This window comes from Psammomys obesus, unplaced genomic scaffold (genome assembly GCF_907164565.1).
Source record: "Psammomys obesus unplaced genomic scaffold, mPsaObe1.curated_primary_1811, whole genome shotgun sequence".
NCBI lineage: Eukaryota > Metazoa > Chordata > Mammalia > Rodentia > Muridae > Psammomys > Psammomys obesus.
Window position 1 is genome coordinate 6,092,392 of NW_026586383.1, and position 21,110 is coordinate 6,113,501.

Consider the following 21,110-nt stretch of genomic DNA (forward strand, 5'->3'; position numbering starts at 1 on the left):
CAGAATAGAGTATAGTGAGTGTCTGTGGTCACAATGTGTCCACAACAAGAAGGGAGGTGGAGACAGAAGCCTAGAGCCTCCCAGGCCAGCTAGTCCAGAGCACACAGCCACAAGCAATGAAGAAGATGGAAGGCAAGGAAGGTCTAACCAAAGAGGCTGTCTGCTACCCTCCCTATGTAAACCATGGCCTGAGAGCAACAGCACTCATACATGTATACATACACATGTGTCGTGTACAGGCACACACACACACACACACACACACACACACACACACACGATTTTTTAAAATATTTTAAAACTTTTTTAAAGGTTTATTTATTTATTATTTATACAGTATTTTATCTGTATGTATTCCTGCAGGGCACAAAAGGGCACCAGATCTCACTATAGATGGTTGTGAGCCACCATATAGTTGCTAGGAATTGAACTCGGAACCTTTGGAAGAACAGGCAGGGCTCTTAACTTCTGAGACATCTCTCCAGCCCCAAAGAGATTTTTTTAAGTGAGGTCTGAAAACAATATTTCAAATGTATCAACATAGAAACTATAAGCATCAATCCAAGTAGGCAACATATGCCCTATCTGACTCCACCTGCCATGGCATCCATATTGCATCCTATGGGGACATTTTTCCATCTCACCATCCAAAACCACATTTCTTAACGATGTTCTCTTGTATTTCATCTCATATTTACATATCAAAGAGTTAACATCTTCAGTTAGCATTCGAAGCTTTTATTAAACTCTATTTGACTTCCAAAATTATGCATAAATAAAGACAAGTTTGAGAACTCCTGATGATCAGCATTGCATATTTAATTCTCCTCCGCTGAGAGAAGACCTCAGAAGCATAAGGTTCCATCTCTAAGCATTTTGTAACTGAGCCACGCTGTTGGTTTTCTTGTTCCCATGGGACAAGAAGGGGCTGAAAAACTCACAAACAAATTTCTGCTATGCACCATGCTTCCATTGGGTGTAGCTATGATATTGAAAAGGTGCTTATCTCTGCCTGTCTACACAGGAAGTATGCTGGGACATTTAGGGATCTGTAGAGACTCTCTTTGTCTTTGGCATTAAATTGTTTTCATTACCTGTAAGTTTGGGAAAACCAAACAAAATATTTCCAAACCTGTCAGGTCAGGATGGATTTTATTATGTCCTTTTATTCCCAAAGGATGAAACCTATAAAGTTAAAATTGGTCCTCAAAATGTAATGATTATTTCCACATAGTTTGCTTCTTAATTAACTTTTTAACATAATCATGTGATTCACAACCAGCTCAATACCTTCTGTATGCATGGACATCTGTTGGGTAAACTAGGATTAAGGCAAGGAAAACACAGGGGCTGGGAAGACAGCTCAATCAGTAAAGAGCTTGCCACACATGTATGAGAACCTGAGTTCAAACACTCAGCAACATGTAAAAGCCAGGCATGGTGGTATGTGCCTGTAATTCTAGCTCCGGAAAGGGGGAGACAGGCAGATCCCTGGAACCATTGACCAACCATTCCCACCAAATTGCTGAGTTTGTGGTTCAGCAGGAGACTGTCTCAAAAAATAAACCACACATACACACACAGGCCTCCTCTGTTCAGTGACAGTTCTGGGCAGAATGTCTTAAGATGTCTATTTATACTAAGGGGGGGAAAGCCCACAGTATTTCTTCTAAAACGCAAAGACAGCTTCCATGCCGAGAAGAAAACTGTTACTGCCTTTCCCGACAACACCATATGTCTCCAAGTGGATCACAACACAGTCGGTTCCCAGAGTGTTATTCCCTGTGAGGCAAACCAAATCAAGGCACAGGCTTTGCTCCACACATGCGCACTGACTAAGCAGCAATCTGCATCTTCTCCATCATTCAAGAGTCCTCGGGAAGGTTCTTCCTGCTTCTGCAAAATCCTCCCAAACAAGGAAGTCAGGACAAAAGCCCCAACCATGCCACCAAATAGCTCTCTTTTTGCTCACATTTTCTCCTCTATAGAATGTCACTGTTTTACAGGAGCTAGAAGCCAAATTCCCAAACCTTTTGATTGATTTCAAAAGGCAGATTGCTGTAGCAGTACGTGTGTATATTTATACCATATATGTACTTATTTCCACTGAGAGAGTGCATCATCAAAAGAGCAATACATTAACCACAATTTACTAGGAAGTTCTTTATACACTATAATTCTTCTCAGTACAGCACTTCATTTAATATTAACTTTTTGTGTATTACTATATAATACTATTTTTGGAGACAGTGTCTCAAGTAACCCAGGCTATCCTTGATGTCTCTCTGCAGTTGAAGATGTTCTTGAAATCCTGATCTCACAGCCTCTATCTCCCAAGTGCAGGCGTGAACCACCATGCTTAAGTCTCTTGAGGCAGTTTTTCAATGCAATCACCCAACCTCAAGCACCTTTCTTTCTTGCACCATACCAGACTAAGCCTAGTTAAGGTGTTCATAGTTCTGATAGACATGATATATCTCACTTTTTATGTTAAACATAACTCTTAATGGCACAAAGTGTTATCTTTTTACGATGCCTATAAAAATCTTAAGATTTCTGCCTTGAGAAAATTTAAAATGCTATGGGATAGTATAGTATGGAGCTTTTAATAATTTCTCAAATTGTCACTTATATTATTGTAAAATATAAAATTTTTGCACTCCGGTTATATGACTGTCAAGTTGCCATAAAGTTTCTAAATGCTTGCTTGTCTTTGTACATTTTTTGAGCATGTGGAAAGTGGTGTTTGGGGTCCAGCATGAGCCTTTCAGCTCTGATATGAACATCGCTGCATAACCGCTTAATAAACGGCAGGTGAAGGAGTCAGCACTCACGCTGAGAGCCACAAGCATCCGCTCAAGCACACCTGCCCTTGGCTCCGCTCTCCTTCTCATCCACTTCAGAGAATCAACAGCACAAGTTCAAATACAGGCCAGTGAGGAATCACCAAGAAAGTCTCAGAACGAGTTATTTAATAGTGTTTAAACACACACATTTATGGGCTGGGGAGTTGGCTCTGTGGGTAAAGTGCTTGCTCCACAAGCATGGGGACCAAAGTTCAAACCCCCAACATCCACACAAAAGCTAGGCATGGCTCAGGACTGGGGGGTGGAAACAGGTGCCTCCCGGGAGCTTACTGGCTAACAGTACAACCAAAACAGCCGAGCTTCAGGTTCACGAGAATAAAGAAGAGATTGATAAGGAAGGTAGCTGGTGCTCTCCTTAAGCCTTCTCGGTGGGAATGTACGGGCATGCGCGCTCACAGACACGTGCACACAACGTACATGCCACACGACATGCACATATTCCGAAACGGAAACGACTGCACTCTTAGAGCAGCACCCCTCCCTGCCCGGCTCCCCGCAGCACGTAAATGATTTAACGGCAGCAATAAGCCCAGGTGTCTGAAGTGACTTCTAATGGCATTTCTTACCTGGGATGCCTGGTGGTGTTTTCAAATATTTTCCATTAAAATGTTGAATTACCACTTCACACTTTTCAGTAGACTCCATTCTGGGAGAGAAAGAAAAAGGATGGGGAGGTGAATGTGCGTTTATAAACTTTTGTCAAGTTGCTCTTATAAAAATAAAAAAGAAAGGGTAATGAGATAGGGGTGGATAAGTTTGATTTGACATATGTACACGAATTATCACCCATTTCCATAGCTACTGTGGGGCCTGATGGGACACTGTAAGGGTATCCTGGCTCTGTGTGTCATCCCTGCACGGCTGCCCAGGTGGATGTCCCAGAGCGAACCTGAGACACACAGGCCTTGCTTCCGCACAAGGCCTCTTGGCAGTTGAAAGCACTCAATAGATAGTCACCAAATGACTGGATTAACAACCTGAGAGGCAGATCGTCTCGATGAGGGAGCAGAGGCTTGAGGCCATGAGCTATTTCTCCAGTAAGTGGCAGATGGAGTTGGACCAACACACAGCCATGGCTAAGGCCTGTGCTGTAACAACTTAGGGAGACACAGTTCATCTGAATAGCTTGCTGCCTGTGGCAGTATCAGCGGGACAGTTATCGGCACCATGGCACTTTACTGAAAAACAAAATCACTGTGTGAAAGATGCCTAGAAAGACTTATTTGGGGCCCCTACATATACAAAGAATCGAAAAGCATGCAAACTTATACTTTCTTCATATTAGAATTTTGGCTGTTCTATTTTATTTTTAATACTTGATGCCAATATTCATAAAATGAGGGTTTGTGTAAATTTTCAGAATCTCGTGTACAATCTAAGGAGTGGTCACTTCCAGCTATCCAGCATCATGTTAATCTTGAAATTAACATCTTCAAGAATTAAAAAAGAAAACAAATTATGCACGTTCTTCACTTTGTTGTTTCTACAGCTGTGTGTAGTGTGTGTGTGTGTGCTTATGCATATCTGTGTGGCTGTCCTCCATGTTGTTTTTTGAGGTGGGTTCTTTCCTTGGCCTGGAATTCACCAAGCACCTTAGGCTAGAAAGAGAGGCAGGGGGCTGCCTGTCTCCACCTCCCCAGAGCTGGGACTGCAGCTGCTCACCACCCCACCTGGCTTGTTTTATGTGTTCTGTGGATTGAACTCGGGTCCTGGTGCTTGCAAGGCAAGAGCTTTACTGATGGTGTCATATCCCCAGTCAGTACTGCAATGTTCATTTTTAATTAATGAAAACACCTAAAGAGCTGGATTGACAGGTGGCTGTGAACTAGCCCAGGTAGGTGCTAGGAACTAAACTCAGGGTCTCCAGAAATGCAGTAAATGTTCTTAATTATATACCCATCTCTCCAACTATATAGATGAAAATTTTAAATATACTTAAATATAAATATTGTACATATATAGAGAAAAATTCATTCATTATTTAATGACAAAAACCCTCAAACTATATTCTTCCTTTACTAATTCTGTACATTTTTTTTAAATAGGAAACTTCCTTTTCTAGAAACAAAAGTATTCTAATTCTGTCTCCCTATATTCTCACATGATCTACTCCCTGTGGCCTCTTTGAGGAAAAGCTTCTTCTCAGCAAAGACATGAATGAGAGAGGAACCAGGAGCCCTTGAATCCCACAGATGGCACATCAGGAGATTTTATTATAGGGGTTAAAGACAGAGGCTCACGCACTGAGTCCTTCTGTGTTAAGTCTCTCACTGAGCACACGTAGATAACAGACAGCGGAGACTAAATGATGCTTGCAAAGCCACACAAGTCAAATCCGTTCTCTTTGTCCTAAAATGACTTATAATTCTAAATAAAGAGCAAACACAGATGAAGGTTACAATGTGCCATCGCTGATTTGGGGAATACAGAACAAGCTAAAAAGAAAATGCTGCTGCCATCCACTCCATGCCCCTAGCCTATTTTCACTCTGGTTTGAAAGTTTCAAGTCTTCCCTTCTGAGTTCTAAATATGATCATCCTTTCTTAATGCCATTGTATGGCTTGTTGGGGGCTCTTTCTAGGAACACAGAGTCAGCAGCATAGATGGCTCACTTTGGGTTCATTCAGATGTAACTAAGGAGATGTTTGCTGTGAACCATAAGAGACTCTTCTCCCAGAGAATAAATGCAATAAAGGTCTGTTTTCTGGGGCTGATGGCACGTAGTGTCGAGGCATGCTATGCTGCACCCTCAGAAACGAGAATTTCGTTTGGATACACGGGGCCACATGTGAACAAGGTAAAACTGCCCAGCAATGATGGCTCAGGCCTCGAGGTGCTGCCCACAGGGCAGGGCCTGGAAACAGAACAATAGTGAGACCTGTAGGTGAATCCCCATATTGCCAGAACATGCCTGTTTTCTTCTCAAGTTTCACAATTAAGTGTGCTGCAAAGCTGCCAGCTCAAGCTAGTTGAAATCTGGCCCATGCCTGGCTTGAAAGCGTGTTTGAAAAGGCAGCACCAGAAGCAGCTGCCTTTGAGAGCCCCTTCCAGCCATCCTGTCTCATTACAGTGCCTCCATTTTTCTAAGGAGGTACCTGAGCCCCCGGTGCCCTGCAGCACAGCTCCAGCCTGGGCAACTGTTCACCTGACAATGCTTTAACCAGACTTTTAGGAGGCTCCAGTCATTGGGTGAAGCTTCAGGGGTTTTGTTAGGTCTGCTGTTTAAATATCAGCACATATTCAAGGTCCTGTTTCTTTCCTGTCTCATGACTTGCCACTGCTGGCTTCAGTCATTGGAAACACACTAAAGAATTCTGTTGTTGCTGCTGCAGCTGCCTCCTCCTCCTCCTCCTCCTCCTCTTCCTCCTCCTCCTCTTTAGTTTTCCTCCTCCTCTGCTTCTAAACAACTGCTATTGCAGAGAGAGACTGATCTTACAGCTCACACAGTCCCCACAGTCAAACTACAACACTAGAACCTGATCCAGCATTAGCAGAATGTTCTGGATCAGGCTTGACACACAGGAAGAAAAGTCTTGTGCAAAACCATGTTCAGCTTAACCCTCTCACCTCAACAGAGTACTCTCAGTTCACAATCTGAGAGCTCTAAGCATTACAAGACATGGATTTAAAAACAAATCCACTCCGTCACGTGTTATGCTTAATTAGAGGTTTCCGCTCTTGTGAAATGTTTGGGGTTTCGCAATCACTGGCACTGGATAAATTGTTGGTAACTCAGAGCATCCAACTTTATAAGCCAAACATCCTCATTTCTGGTAAGATTTACGCAATGAGGCACACTATCAGAAGAATTTTAATGACTAAAATGTGTGCTCTTTCTGGCATTTCAAAATTAAATGATGTCATTTGCCTCTTAACCCACTGTAACATAGAGGACAATGGTGAGTCCCCAGGATAGATAAGTAAATAAATAAATAAATAAATAAATAAATAAATAAATAAATAAATAAGCAAACATTTGTGGCATTTGATTTTAGTGTGTGTGTGTGTGTGTGTGTGTGTGTGTGTGTGTGTGTGTGTTCATATGGAGGTCAGAGGAAGACCTCAAGTGACATTCTGTAGGCACCATCTACCTCTTAGAGACAAATGTACATACTGAGTAGGCTAGGCTGGCTGGCAGGTTGTTCTCTTCCACTCATTTGCCCGCCATTGTTAGGATAGTTATGACAAGTACCAAACAGTGAAACCCAGCAGCCTCTCTGCTACCTCCCACCGCACACTCCACAGCAGCATGGTGAGGCAGCATTACAGTTCATTCCTTTGAGAAAAGGGGCTGTGGGTGCTGCTTGGCAATGAAAGCTGTCTGGTTTTGCTATGTCGGGCATGGAACACGGAGCCTCAGGCATGCTAAGCAGAGGCTTTCCCAGTGAGCCACGTGGCCAGCCACACTTAGTATCACACTGTAAGTGGGGTTTCTGTAGGGGTGCATCCCAGTGGGGGACAGCATGCTCCAGCAGGTGACCTTGTACCCATGTGCACACAGCAGCATGAAGTGGACTGAGTAGGTTTGGGGGGGGCATGAAACTTTGAGGGAAAAAATGGGGACTGAATGGAAGAAATTGCAGGGGTGGGAATAGGACAGCTTTGATCAAACTTGACACGCATATATCAGATTTCCATAGGATAATAACAAAAAGATTAAATAAAAGTGCACCACCTGAAAGGGTTAGACTAACTTTGTAACCTGTATGTCTTCTAAAGCCTATAGTTTTGAGTTTTAGGTTCAGGTTAAGCTAAAGCCTCTTAGTACCTTTCCAGAGAATGGAAAAATGTGACCTTATCTATGAGGACAGATAAAAAAAAAAAGGCAAGCAAGCAATGACCTTCACTCAGCAAAAAGAAAAACTCCTGTCTTTGAGATAGCATTTCTTAGCAACAAACCTAGACTTCTTCTGAGTAGCTTTTGACCTCCAGCCAAAAGTCTGTAGCCCCTAATCTTCAAGGATGAGCTAACCACCCCCACCTTCAATTGCAGCTGCATCCACACTTGGCAGGACTGGCCAAGCTTGAGCACCTAAGACTAACCAATTATCTTACTTTATAATTTCCTCATCCAATCCTAAATTGCCAAAACTACAACTTCAAATTTCCCGCAATTTTTCTTTTAAAAACCTAAAGACCTTTGTCTCCCGGTGCCACTCTTTGCTGACCGGCAGGGGTGACTCCATTGCACAATGGTTAATAAACCTTTTGCTTTTGCAACGAGTCTTGGTCTGGGGGAGTTTCTGGGAAGGGCGCGATCTTGAACTCTTGAGCTGTGAGATCCCAGGACTTACATTTTTGGTGCGTTGGCCAGGAAAGGGCGTGCCCCTTCCCCAACCCTCATCAGACTGAACTCGGAGGTCAAGCTTGGAACAGGTTAGTCTGTTTCTGTCTTACCAATCTGTTTCTTGTCAGAGATGGCTGCCATGAGGCAACCTCTCAATCGGATTTCTGTGGTACCAATCTGTTTCAGTTTAGGCGCCTATCTGGACCTTTTTGGTCATCTGATCAGTCATTGTGATAGACAGACGTGTCAGAATATCACTTGACTGGGAACTGGGGGACGCCCCAGTTTCCGTTTGGGAGGTTGGATCTGAGACGGTCCTCCTCCCGTCTGATTTTCATAGAGAACGACCGCCACCAGGCAGCCGTTCTATCAGAGCACTGTGGTACCACTCACAAGGGTGTCCTTGTTTGATTACTTGCCTGATTCTTTGTGTTTCTGTTGTTGTTGCCTCTCTGACTCTTTTGACAGAGAGATGCTCTAGCTCGAGAGCATCTGTAGAAGGGGTTTGGGTTCCCTGAGTGGTTCGAGGCCACTCACCTGGAATGGTTTCATTAAGGCAGACAGACATGTCATTAATGCCAAGTCCATGGGACATCCTGTAGGACGCTCAGCTTGTCGCTTTCTGTGAACAGGGAGGAACAGAGAGATTCTGCTCCCCCAGCAATTTAAATCCTGTGTTTCTCATGTATGTATGTATTTTTCTGTGTCTGTTTCTTTGTAGACTTGAACTGATGAAAATTTGGATAGAGGACAGTTAACATTAGAACTCGTTCTCGGCCCAGGAGTGCACACGGCTGCATGGCAGGACACCAAGCAGTATGCTCTCCCTCCAGAGGGAGCCAAGGGGGGAATGCTTTCGGGTGGCTGGGGAGACATGTGGAGCTGGGGCTGGAGCTTGGGCAGGTGGTGCTCAGGCACTTAAAGGTCTGTAAAATAACAATGCACACCCAGCAGGGCATGGGCTTGATGTGGCCCCTTGTTGCAATGGACAGCTGAAGAGCATGGGGGAGGGGAGAGGCCCGGCCAGGAAGCAGGTTCAGGACCTGGGCGGGGGAGGTAAGCTATAGTGAAGCTCACAAGGGAGCCAAGGGAGCAGGCAAGGCTCGTGGGCTTGCTAGGTGGAAGTCCTTATACAAGGCTAGGCGGGGATTGGCACCGTAGCTGCTCCACGACAGGAGCTGCTCTGGCTGCCGAGAGTGAGGAAAAACTCCTCCCCCTTGCCTTCATGCCAGCTCAGCAGGGAAGTGAGCAGCAGGAGCTCACCATGCCCTCTTGCTCCTCTCTTCCCTCCTCCCACCTAGGGGGCTTGCAACTTACAGATCAAACAGTAATTTAGGAAGAAAACTGCACTTGCTGTAATGTTTAGAATTACAGCTGAGTCTAAATAATAAAAAAAAATTGTCTGTCTGTTTAAATATATGGCCATTATACAATTGTTTTCAATTGGTCTTAAATGGTTGATATGATCAAAAATAATTGGGTATGTTTTAAGGTTAAATTCAAATTCTTGTTTAAAACACGTATATGTGCCTATGTGTTTGTAGGGTCTATGAATGCATATGTTTAAATAACAACAATGTAAATTGCCACATGGTGTGGCTCAGAAAAAGAACAAAGGTTGCAAAATCTCTGAGTCAAAATGATTTTATTTCCTTTTAGGATAAGAAGAAAGTCTTGTTCTAAGTTGATATTGGTTCTGAAGATTGGGTTGTTTTCACTGATAAATTTTGGTCTTAAAATCTGGTTTCGACTTTTAAAATTATGGTTATGCTTTGTGAATTCACTCCTAAAGAAGATACTTTGCTTTGATATTGCAGGGACGAGTTTTAAAAATTGTTTAGATGTTTAAGAGAATAAAACATTTACAGTTTATCAGATTTTTTAAGCAATAACTCTTGGGCAGTCTAACAACAAACTTAAAACAGTTTCCCAACCCTTAAAAAAATTAAAAAAAAATTAATGGGAGTTTTTCTGTTGTCTAAAAAGAAAGAGAGTGAGCAAGAGATATTTAAAAAAAATAGCCTGTCTAAAGCAAAAATGTCTGCTTAAGCCAGAAAAAGAAAGCTAGAAACCTAAAGGTATATAGGATGTTGCAAAAGGTTAGTAAATGTATTATAAAAAGCCAGAGAGTTAATATGATTTAAGAAAAAACTGTATTTAAATATGTTATAATTCATTTAAAAGGCTGGTGATTCTTCATTACAAAATGTTTTTTTTAATGCTCTTTTAAGCAAAAAAAAATTTTGGCTGATAGGTTTGGTATGGCTAAAATAATTCATACAGTTTAAAAATGTTCTGTACTGTTCTGTTATGCAGTTGGTTCTAAAACTTATTTGATCACTATGTTAAAACTTTTGGTTGTGGGGGATTATGGATGCTCCACAGTGTTTGCTGTGTCATCAACAGCACCTAATGGCTATGTTTGGGATTGTCAGTCACAGCCTGTGCTAACACATGGCTAGCCGCCATGATGGTTCAGAGATAGAGAGCACGTGAAGCTGTAGTTTTGCTGCCATATTTGTTTAGGGATTTCAGCTGAGTTCAGTTATATGTGGCCAGCCGCCATGCTGGTCTGGAGATAAAGAGGGTGGAGCCATGAGTTTACCACCATTTTGTTTAGGTCTCTCAGTTATGTTCAGTTCTCTAATTAGTATTAAGTGCAAAGCTTTTTACTGTTCAATTTTAATACAAAGTGATAGGATCAGCAAGATTTGCTAGCCTCTCTATGAACTGTATCTGATTAAAAGGTTTGCTTTGATTTTAGTTCAGAAAGGGCAGACTTAAAGCTACGCTAATGACTGCAGTTGGTTAAGGTGTTGACCTTTACCTAGTGTCTTTGTATAGGTTTTTTTAAGGTTAAGCCTAAGATGGATAACTATAAAGTTTGCCTATTTGTCTTAAAATATATAGTTCTAAAACATGCATCTCAGAAATATGCTAAAACTAGATTAAGTAACATTCTGTTTTATAGGACACAGTTTAAAACAGATAAACAAAGAGTAACTCAGATATGCTAGCTTATCAGAGATCTGATAAATATGACATTTTAACATATGTAAGTTTATTGTGGCAAAAAGTTCCAAAATCCTGACAGTAGCTCCCCAAGGTCTCCGAGAAGATTTGGACAACGACAGATGACTGCAACTCTGGATTGTGGTATGCTAACCACTGGGCAATACTGCCCCAACTGGCCCACTGCTAGGGCCCAGCCTAAACTGCGGACAAAGTCGGGGACACCTGAAGAGCCATTGTCTCGCATTGTGAGAGGCAAGGTGAGGTCAATCTCTCCTGTTCCTCTTTCCACAGCAGCAGTTTCTCATCCTCTATGCCTGATGGCTGGACTGCCTCTGCTCAGAAAGCCAGGAGACCACAGGAGCCAGGGACACTGCCTAGGTGATGGACTAACTAGTCATCTCTGTCATTTTGATTGGTACATTTACTTAGCTCATAATTTATTCTTCTCAGGTCTCTGATCACATTGATGGCTAGGCTGAAAGGCTAGGCTTAGTTAACAGTAACTTGGTAGCTAAAGAGCAGACAGTTAGGTTCACTATCAGCTCATTGGACAGTTCATTAGTTAGTTAAAACTACTAGGTACTATATCTTTTGTGTAAAAAGAAAAAAAACAGGTTTGCCCTGCTCCCAGGCTTTACATCAGTTGCCAATGTCTTATAATAATAGTTAAATTAAAAAAATATATAAAGTTTATATAGGGTCTGAGGATAGGAGCTCAGGTTATAAAAATCTAAAAAATGTTGATCTACATACAAATCAAAGTGTCAATTTAATGGACGTCAGGTTAACACTTAAATAAAAAAAAAGTACAAGTAGTTTCTCACGCAGGCAATTTTACTTAGCCAAAATATAAAAGGGCTTACTCAACGTTGCACAGAGCCTGCTGTCTGGTTACTATGGTTGCACGGAGTTTCTCAGGGTCAGAGCAGTCCACTGTAGGACCACCAAGGTCAGTCTGTGAGACACTAGACTTTAAAAAAAATAGCCAAGAGGCTGAGTTCCACTGCTCAGATGCCGTTAACTCCAAAAAGGCTGCCACATGGACACACTTAAGTTGTTTATAAAAAATATAAAACAGCTGACTGGTACCCATTCTGTTGGATATAGTTTTTACCTGTTATGCTCAAAATGTTGTATTAGATTTACTGATATATTACTTTTCTGAGTTTTTTAATATATATATTTCCTTTTGTGTACCAAAAATTCATATAAGTTTATAAAAATCAAAAGGTCATGAGACCTAGATCTGGCATAGCTCAAATGGATCCCAAAAGAGTTTTTCCGTGGTGTTGGGATTCCTCACTTTTTCCATTTAACAGACAAATCTTAACTTCTGTCTCTAGTCTGAATTTGTCTCAGCAGATTTTCACCTGGTTGACTCTGGGCTGCAAGCTGAAATCTGGACTTGTTGGAAGCTGACATGACTGCTCCCTGTCTCTTCAATTGGATCAACTAACCAGAGACTGTTAAAGACTGCCTCATTGACCAGCCTTTGACTGGCTCCTAGTAATCTTTACCCATGTACTCTCCCCAACTTTTGACCAGCATTTCAGCCTCTTTCAAACTGAGATATCAACGATCCAATCATCAGCATGAAGAAATTCCAGAAGACGGATCATTGGCCCATTTTCCCATTCTTCAGGCTGAAATGTTGAGTCAAAAGAAAAAAAAATTTCTTAAGATAAAATTCTCACTCTGCAGCTGCTTCAGGATTGAAGCAGTTACAAGGAGAAGGGGGAAATGAAAGGGTTAGACTAACTTTGTAACCTGTATGTCTTCTAAAGCCTATAGTTTTGAGTTTTAGGTTCAGGTTAAGCTAAAGCCTCTTAGCACCTTTCCAGAGAATGGAAAAATGTGACCTTATCTATGAGGACAGAAAAAAAAAAAAGGCAAGAAAGCAATGACCTTCACTCAGCAAAAAGAAAAACTCCTGTCTTTGAGATAGCATTTCTTAGCAACAAACCTAGACTTCTTCTGAGTAGCTTTTGACCTCCAGCCAAAAGTCTGTAGCCCCTAATCTTCAAGGATGAGCTAACCACCCCCACCTTCAATTGCAGCTGCATCCACACTTGGCAGGACTGGCCAAGCTTGAGCACCTAAGACTAACCAATTATCTTACTTTATAACTTCCTCATCCAATCCTAAATTGCCAAAACTACAACTTCAAATTTCCCGCAATTTTTCTTTTAAAAACCTAAAGACCTTTGTCTCCCGGTGCCACTCTTTGCTGACCAGCAGGGGTGACCCCATTGCACAATGGTTAATAAACCTCTTGCTTTTGCAACGAGTCTTGGTCTGGGGGAGTTTCTGGGAAGGGCGCGATCTTGAACTCCTGAGCTGTGAGACACCAGGTCTTACACACCTTCCTATAGAGTTAGAAATTGTCTCAGATAGCATCTTCGCTGCATAGAGAAAAACAACTCCACATGAGAACACCATGGCTGTTCCCCCTGAAGACTGGTGAGCAGATGCCCTGGACTGGAAGTTGCTCCTCCTGTCTCCCTACTGAGATGTCCTAGAGGAGACAGACCAACAGCATCAGCCTTGCCATCTGTGTTAGATTCAATTCTGTTGTGGTGATAAAATACTTTGATTAAAAAAAAAAGCAATTTAGGGTATCCAGAGGATTATGTTAGCTTAAAATTCAAGGTTACTCACAGTGAGGAGTTCAAGGCAGAAACTCTAAACAGTCATGTCACTTGAGCAGGCAATCAGAGAAAAGCAAATGCATGCATGCTTCCTTGCTTGCTTGTGCTCAACTCAGTTTCTCCACTCTCTTACAGCTCAGGATCCTATCCTAAGGAACGGTGATATGATATGCGTAACAGTCTGGGCTGTCCCATATCAATCAACTTAGAACAATCAGCACAGAGATGGCCACAGGCCAATCTAACCTACAAAATCCCTCACTGAGAGTCTCTTTCCAGGCGATTCTAGGTCATGTCAAGTTGGCGATTCAGGCTGACCTTCTGCTGCACTTAGTGTGGCCTTCCGCCCTTCTGAGCGCTTATGTTGATTTACGTCATCTCACTCAGGCTTTCTTCTGAGATGTTTTGAAACGGTTCTTTTGATATGCCCTGATATGGTACGACAAGAAAGGCTCTTAGCATCAAGGGCATTGTTCTCGAAAGTCCGCTGGTGATGCAGGTTCTATCATGGAAAGCACACTGGGCATGTCAGGTGCAGAGATGTTCTCTGAACTAAGAATCAAGACTAGCCAAGGAGCCCCCCCCCCCCCAAGCTCCCCAAAAGCCAAGGGAATTGTCATGACCTGAACAGGCTAGAGAGGTACAAGGCAATTGAACATGCTGCCCTGAACTGGATACTAGCACAGAAAGGGTGTCAGCCTTAGTTCTTGCTGGCAAGATGCCAATGTCAGCTTCTTGATCTTTATGCCCGTTTGTCTAAGACTCGTGATGGCCTTGATCTCCTGACAGAACAGGAGAACCACCTTGAAGTCCATGGGCCATCTAATCTGCGTAGGAAGAGCCACAGGAACAAGTGAGAGAGACTTCCTTTCCAAGGGGAAGGGGGTGGACACCAATTCCTGGAAAGTTGTCTTCTGATATCCACATACACTGTGGCTCACAGCTGCCCTTGCCAATAGCTCGTTTTTAAAAGAGAAAAAATCTGAGTGGTTCTTCCTTAATTTTTGCCTGTTTTGGCCCTGAGTCTGAGGCATCCTGCCTCTGTCTACAGGCGGTAAAAGCTTTCTAGCATTGACTTCTCTTTGCCTCTCAGTATCACTGTGCCAGTGCCTATGGCTCTGCCCATAATTCTGGAAATTACCCTTCATCTCTTCGATGGAGAAATACCTTTATTAATTAAGAGTGTGAGACACTCTTATCTTGGTACATTCTAATCTATCTCTAGGCCAGCTTAATGTTTCCAGAAAAAGTTTTGATTAAAGAAATTAGAAAAACACAACAGAAATAAATGGCTTGATCTCTTCTAAATAGGCCTCCTGTGCATATAGTCAAGAGAGACAGGCTGTCATCCTGGCAACGAGTCTTTAAGGTAGTGTCCTGGGCTGTGGAGTGGGGAAGAATAATCCCTTCAGACCTGGAAGTGTTTGTCTAGAGAAGACTTGTCTGTGATGCTCCCTCCTGAGGAGGCTCGGGTAGGGCTGAAAACTCCAGGCCTGTCTGCCCAGCGAGAATCCAAGGTTGCCCGTGCCCGAGACTTGCCCAGCATGCACTGAGGCCTGAGGACAGCACTAGAGGAAATCCGATTGTTGTTTGCAGGACTTTGAAGCTCAGGCTTTTCCAAAAGACTTTTAATTCATTTTTTTTTTTGTGCTATAGTCACGCTTTATTCTTAGATATAGTTACAGGATTCTCTTGCTTTGTGGTCTAACCACTGAGCCTTCTGTTTCCCAAACTTCCCAAATCTGCCCCAGCCTAGATCCTTTGCTTTTCTTTCCTCTTGGCAAGATTGTTCTTTTCCATTCCCAACACCCTAGAGATTTATCATTTGTATTCTTAAATATTTAAATGGTCCCAATTGACAACGTTGTTCCACTCCGACCTCTGGTCCATATTCCCAGTGATAGTCCTACATTTTATTTTGATTTTGTGATGCTGTAGTAATTTTTATACTACTTTATATCTGACTGCTTATCACATCCAATCATCCCCATAAGCCAATAAAATATCAGTTCACCAAAGCAGACTTCCATTGTTTATTCACATCTCGATATACAGCATCTGAAACAGGGAACCAAAGGCATTTTCATCAGATGAGCTAAGATAGGAAATGAATAAATATATTTCACATACCAGGAAGAGGCCTGAAGTTTTTAAGTATAGAAGAATACAGATAAGACAGACAGAAGAGAGATATAAATGATTTCCAGCCCATGCAGAAGTATGGCTACCACCACAAAGATGCAGAGAGTCAAGGGGCCAGACAAATTTACAGAAAGCTTGGGGTAAGGGACACATGCAAAATTCGAGTGCCTCAAATTTAAAATGCAAGCAATAAGGGGCTATATTTCCAAATGTGTCTTTTCTACTGACAAGCATCAACAACTGGCCTGAAAACCCATAACCTCAGGGATGTCTAACAACCCACTCATTCTCATCTAATTTCTGTTTAGAGCAGGAAGGGGATGAAGAAGCTAAATGGGTCCACATTTCCTTGGGAATTCAGCTCACCAAATTCAGTTTCATGTGAGTAAAAGATTTTTTTCAGAACCATGATTTCACCTTACAACAGCTATTTAAAGGGAAAAAAAAAAGACATGCCATTTTCTAATGATATACATATCAACACTGTCTCCCTCCAGCTTTTTGGAAAGACATAGGAAGCATGAGATTTGAATCTAGGACATTTCAGATTAATACATTGAGTGATGCCATTTGATTTATTGTCTTTTTGGTTGACTTTGAGAATCTTCTACAAGGATGATGAACTGATTAGAATGTCATTGATTGTAGAGCATTTGGGATGTTACCAGTACAGAGCTTAATTACAATTTATCTTGGTCTATCTTTAGCTCCCTCAAAAGCCATTCCTTGCCTGGGTCTGTGTCTGACCTAACATCCTTGTGACCTTGTGGTGAACTGAAAAGTTTTGAATGTATTGACTTAGTAGACAGCTTGCATCCACCAATGAGAAGGCTATGAACTTCTTCAGACAGCAGCTGAGTACTGTAGCAAAGTTTTCTCTGCTCTTGTGCAACCTATCTATGTGAGCTTTCCGCCAGGTAAGATTTGTATGTAAGACAAATCTTGGTGCATAACTTCCTTTGTTCTGTTACGATGAAAACTTCATGGAAGTTGCTACATGGGAACATGGTATTTGAGGTGACCTGAATCTGCTTACTCAGGCCAGAGCCACTCATACTTGGATCAAAATAAACTATCTCTTGTAATCTTTGAAAAGAGGGTTGTGTTTTAAGGTTGGTGGACAACTAGTTGATTGATTGAACAGGCCTCTGAATATATAGAGATGAGAAGAGATGCTTCTGCCTTCTCCAACTATGATCATGAGTGTTTGATGACGAGAAAAAGATTTCAAGAAGGGAGCAAGAAGCATCAGATGAAAGGGGCAGGAGGAGTACATGCAGAGGACACAGCCCATCTCCCAAACGGTCACATCTGCCCATCTGCCCAGCAACTGGGAGAGGAATTATAATTACAAGAAGAAACAGCCTCACTCTTTCCAGTGTCAGCAAACACTACTATAACCTGTCTCCGTGTAGACACAGCTGCAGTGGGGAGATTACTAATAACTAAATTTACCCTTGAGAGATTTTTCTTGGTCACATTTGATTTCCTGATTCCATGTGCCTCAGATGCTAATGCCGAAAGTGTTGCTAAAAGTACAAGGCAGGGTTTTTATTTTTAACGCGTCCCTGGAATCAAGGTAGCTATAACTGAAACACACCCCAAACAATGACAACAGGAGTCTGATTGATTTGATGGACATTAAAAAATAAAATAAAATCAAACATTTACCAGTGAAGCAAACAGTAGCATTTGCTTAATAATGTTTTGCAAAAACATACCGTGTTCATTGCTGATTTTATTGTAGATCTCTGTTCTCATATTTCAGAAGGTGGGAGAGGACACAGAACAAGAAGTGCCAGCTAGGTGATAAAATGCTAATATTCCAAGCTATTTCTAGAAAATACATGAAAGTCCAAAGCACCCTGAGTGTGCCCAGTCTCTCGTGGTCTCAGGAGCTAACAGTCGAGCCTGGTTAGTACTTGGATGGAAGAAAATACATGAAGAATATTTTTTAACTCACTGTTCATATCTGTTGTTACTAATCAGGCTAGTGTTTGACTCAAACTCACATAAATTGGCAGTTTTATTCAACTGATGAAAAAATAAAAGAAGACTGGCAATGGCTTATTAAAAAAAAATCTGTTCATGCCAGAGGAAAAGGCAGAGTACTGTGCAACCCATATGTTAAAAGTCATCCAGAGGACGCTTCCAAGAGAGGCACATTGAGATTACTGAAGAGGGGAGGGAACTGAAGCTAACACAAAGGTCTCTGTGTGCAGATTTCTCTCATGCTCCTTAGCCCACCAGGGGACAGTAAATGCTTTCTTCAAGATGGCCTGTGTTCCCACATGTTGGAGCCTGGTGAATGTTCAAGCCCACAGCACCCCTCCCCCAAATCCCTTCTCCACATTGAGCAAGGCTTGGGTAGGCTCTCCCAACATTTCCTTGTGATTTTCCTGGACAAACGGTCTCATGTTTCTGGGAATGGAAAATGTATAGCTTGGGTGCACACTCAGGTGCCTTCAGACTCTCTGACTTATGTTGGAGGTATGATCCTCATCTTCACAGGCAAGATATCCGGCCACACTCACTAGCTCCCTAGGAGCCCCCGATGGCCAACATTCCCACCATAAACTTCTGTTTGTAGAGGTTTATGACATAGCTTTAAAATGCCATCTGGAGGGTGGAGGCTCCCACCACATTGTTTTAAGTTATGAGAGAGTGAGAGAGTTTTTAAAACTGGGGGAAAAAAAACACAGAAGAATAAAACGTCTGTAATTTCAGATGCTATCCAGTGTTTCTGGAACACGGAAGAACTTTTTTTTTTCTGTGCACCCTACCGGCATTCAAATCAAAGCTTTGAAGTTCACTGTTTTAAATATAAAATGAAGATAGTCCTTTTACTTTGAAGAGATGGTTATCAAAGAAGATTAATGTATAGCTTGCAAGTAAAATAATAATGGGGAGCATGTTTCCTTTTTAGTCAAAGGAATTTCAGATCCCTTGAAGAACTTAGAAGCACACCTAGTGTTGAGCAGTTCCAGGATGACAGTCCAAGAGAAGCACCATATAGGTTTTGTCCACTGAGAGAGAAATTTCTTGTAGAGGCACATGTCATAACTTACTAGATATGAGAATAAGCTCGCTGCTCTCCCAGTGGACATGGAACATTCCTCTGATGGAGCCTGTGACACCGTGGGCTTCCAGAAGACCTCACCTAAGGCCTGATTTAGCTGATGCTCCTGTGGCTTTCTGTGACGCTGTGCTGCTCCCTGGGTTAGAATTGGCTCACTGTCATAGCAAATGCATTCTCCCCATATGTTGTTATAATCCAAGGGAGTGTGCAAAAGACTGAAGTACTTCATTTAGTCATCAAACGTTGCTCAAGAGTGCCTGGGGAAATAGCTCAGTTTATAAGGGTGACTTGCTTAACACAGAAGCAGAGTGACCAGAGTTTGATTCCCAGCACCACATCAAAAGCCAGGCATGGCTGGACGTGCCGATGATCCTAGTGCCAGAGGGACAGAGACAGGAAGATCCCCCGGGCTCCCTGGCTAGCCAGCCTAACCTACACAGTGAGCTGTTCTCAGTTAGTGAGCCTGTGTCAAAAGAAAGTGGCAAGGTGGGTAGCGTCTGAGTTTGCCTTCTGAAGTACGTGTGTGTGTGTGTGTGCATATGGGTCCTGACACATCAGCGTGACGCCTCTCCAACTTGAGAGGGCAGCAGGCAAATGCTTGTGAGTACAGTTTACAGAGGGCTGTCTAAGCCTTCCATCAGCCTACTGGGTTAGTGGGTCACCATGGGAAAACAGACACTTCCGCCAAGTTCTCAGGTGACCCTGAAGCTGCTAATACTTTGCGCACAGCTGCCTAGGGCATCTGTATGCAACACAGCACTTTCTCTTGCTTGCTGTGTTTTAGCCCCAGGAGAATCAAGAACACTGTCCAGTCACCTCTGTTATGTGGCTCAGAAATAGACTTCTCAAGGACAAAAGGTGAGTGGGAAAAGCAGGGAGGGCTTTTTAAAAGTAGCGATGGTGACGTGGCTCAGCAGTTCAAGGCACCTGCCTTGGAGCCTAACAATCTGAGTCCAATACTTCGAACACATGTGGTGGAAGAAGCAAACCAACCCTTAGAAGTTCAACTCTGACCTTTGCACGTGGGCTATGGGACATGATCCCTCTTCTCCACACACAATAAAATAAATGTAGTACCTTTGTTTTTGTTTTTGTTTTTGTTTTTGTTTTTTCTTTTAGGAATAGGATGAACTCTGCCAAATTTAATTCCTAGTCTTGTTAGTAGAGGCAAGAGCCACAGTTTGTTTGGGAAAACAGAACAAATGATACAGAGTGCTTGTGTAGGAAGCTTGATGGCTCTGCTATCACATGGTAGAGCTGTAAGCATTGTCTTAGTCCACACCATTGGGTCAATCATGGGAGGTTCTGCTCCTCAGAATGTAAAATCTAAAATCCATAGAAGAGGGATGATTCATTCTGTGTCCATTTCCAAGAAGCTGACAATGACAGACAGGCTCAGAAAACAGAAAAGTTTCTGTTTTCAGATTTCCGAGGCATAAGAAATCTTTACTTCAAATTGAGTTTTTCTTTTAAATCCACTCGCCTTCTAAAGTTGGTAAATCCAATACTGAGAGAAGAAAGATCTGCCAAATATTCACTATAATCTCAGTACTCAGGAAGCTGACCTTACCCTGGGTTACATAGAGTATTTCTGTCTGGAAAATGAAAAACAAAACCAAACAAATAAACCCCTTAGGTTTTAGTAGAATTTGAATCACGATTCCTAAGGCACAGATCTAAGGTTTAAGAAAACTAAGCTAAGCTACTTAGTAATGCCACAGAATGATAATCATAAAGTTGACCTCTCACTCATCCATCCATTTTTCTGTTTACCCATCCACCCATCTCCTCACCAACCCATCTACCCTCCATCTTTCCACCCACTCAACCATACATCACCCACCCACCCACCCAGCCACCTAGCCATCAATACATCTACCCTTCTACAAATCTATCATCATTATTGAACCACCCATCTGTTCACCCATCCAACTGTCCATCCATCTGTCCATCCATCTGTCCGTCCATCCATCCATCCATCCATCCATCCATCCATCCATCCATCCACTCACCCATCTAACAATCAAGAAAGAAAGAAAGAAAGAAAGAAAGAAAGAAAGAAAGAAAGAAAG

General features: G+C 42.3%; 1 protein-coding gene across 9 annotated transcripts in view; it reads right to left on the reverse strand.

The window, feature by feature from the left end:
* Positions 1-21,110, reverse strand: part of Rbms3 (RNA binding motif single stranded interacting protein 3) — a 934,572-nt gene that overhangs the window by 390,715 nt on the left and 522,747 nt on the right. For all 9 annotated transcript variants that reach the window (XM_055601685.1, XM_055601684.1, XM_055601682.1 and 6 more), the window contains exon 6: positions 3,434-3,513. In XM_055601685.1, the coding sequence (XP_055457660.1) occupies positions 3,434-3,513 (80 nt within the window). The remainder of the gene's footprint in view (positions 1-3,433; positions 3,514-21,110) is intronic.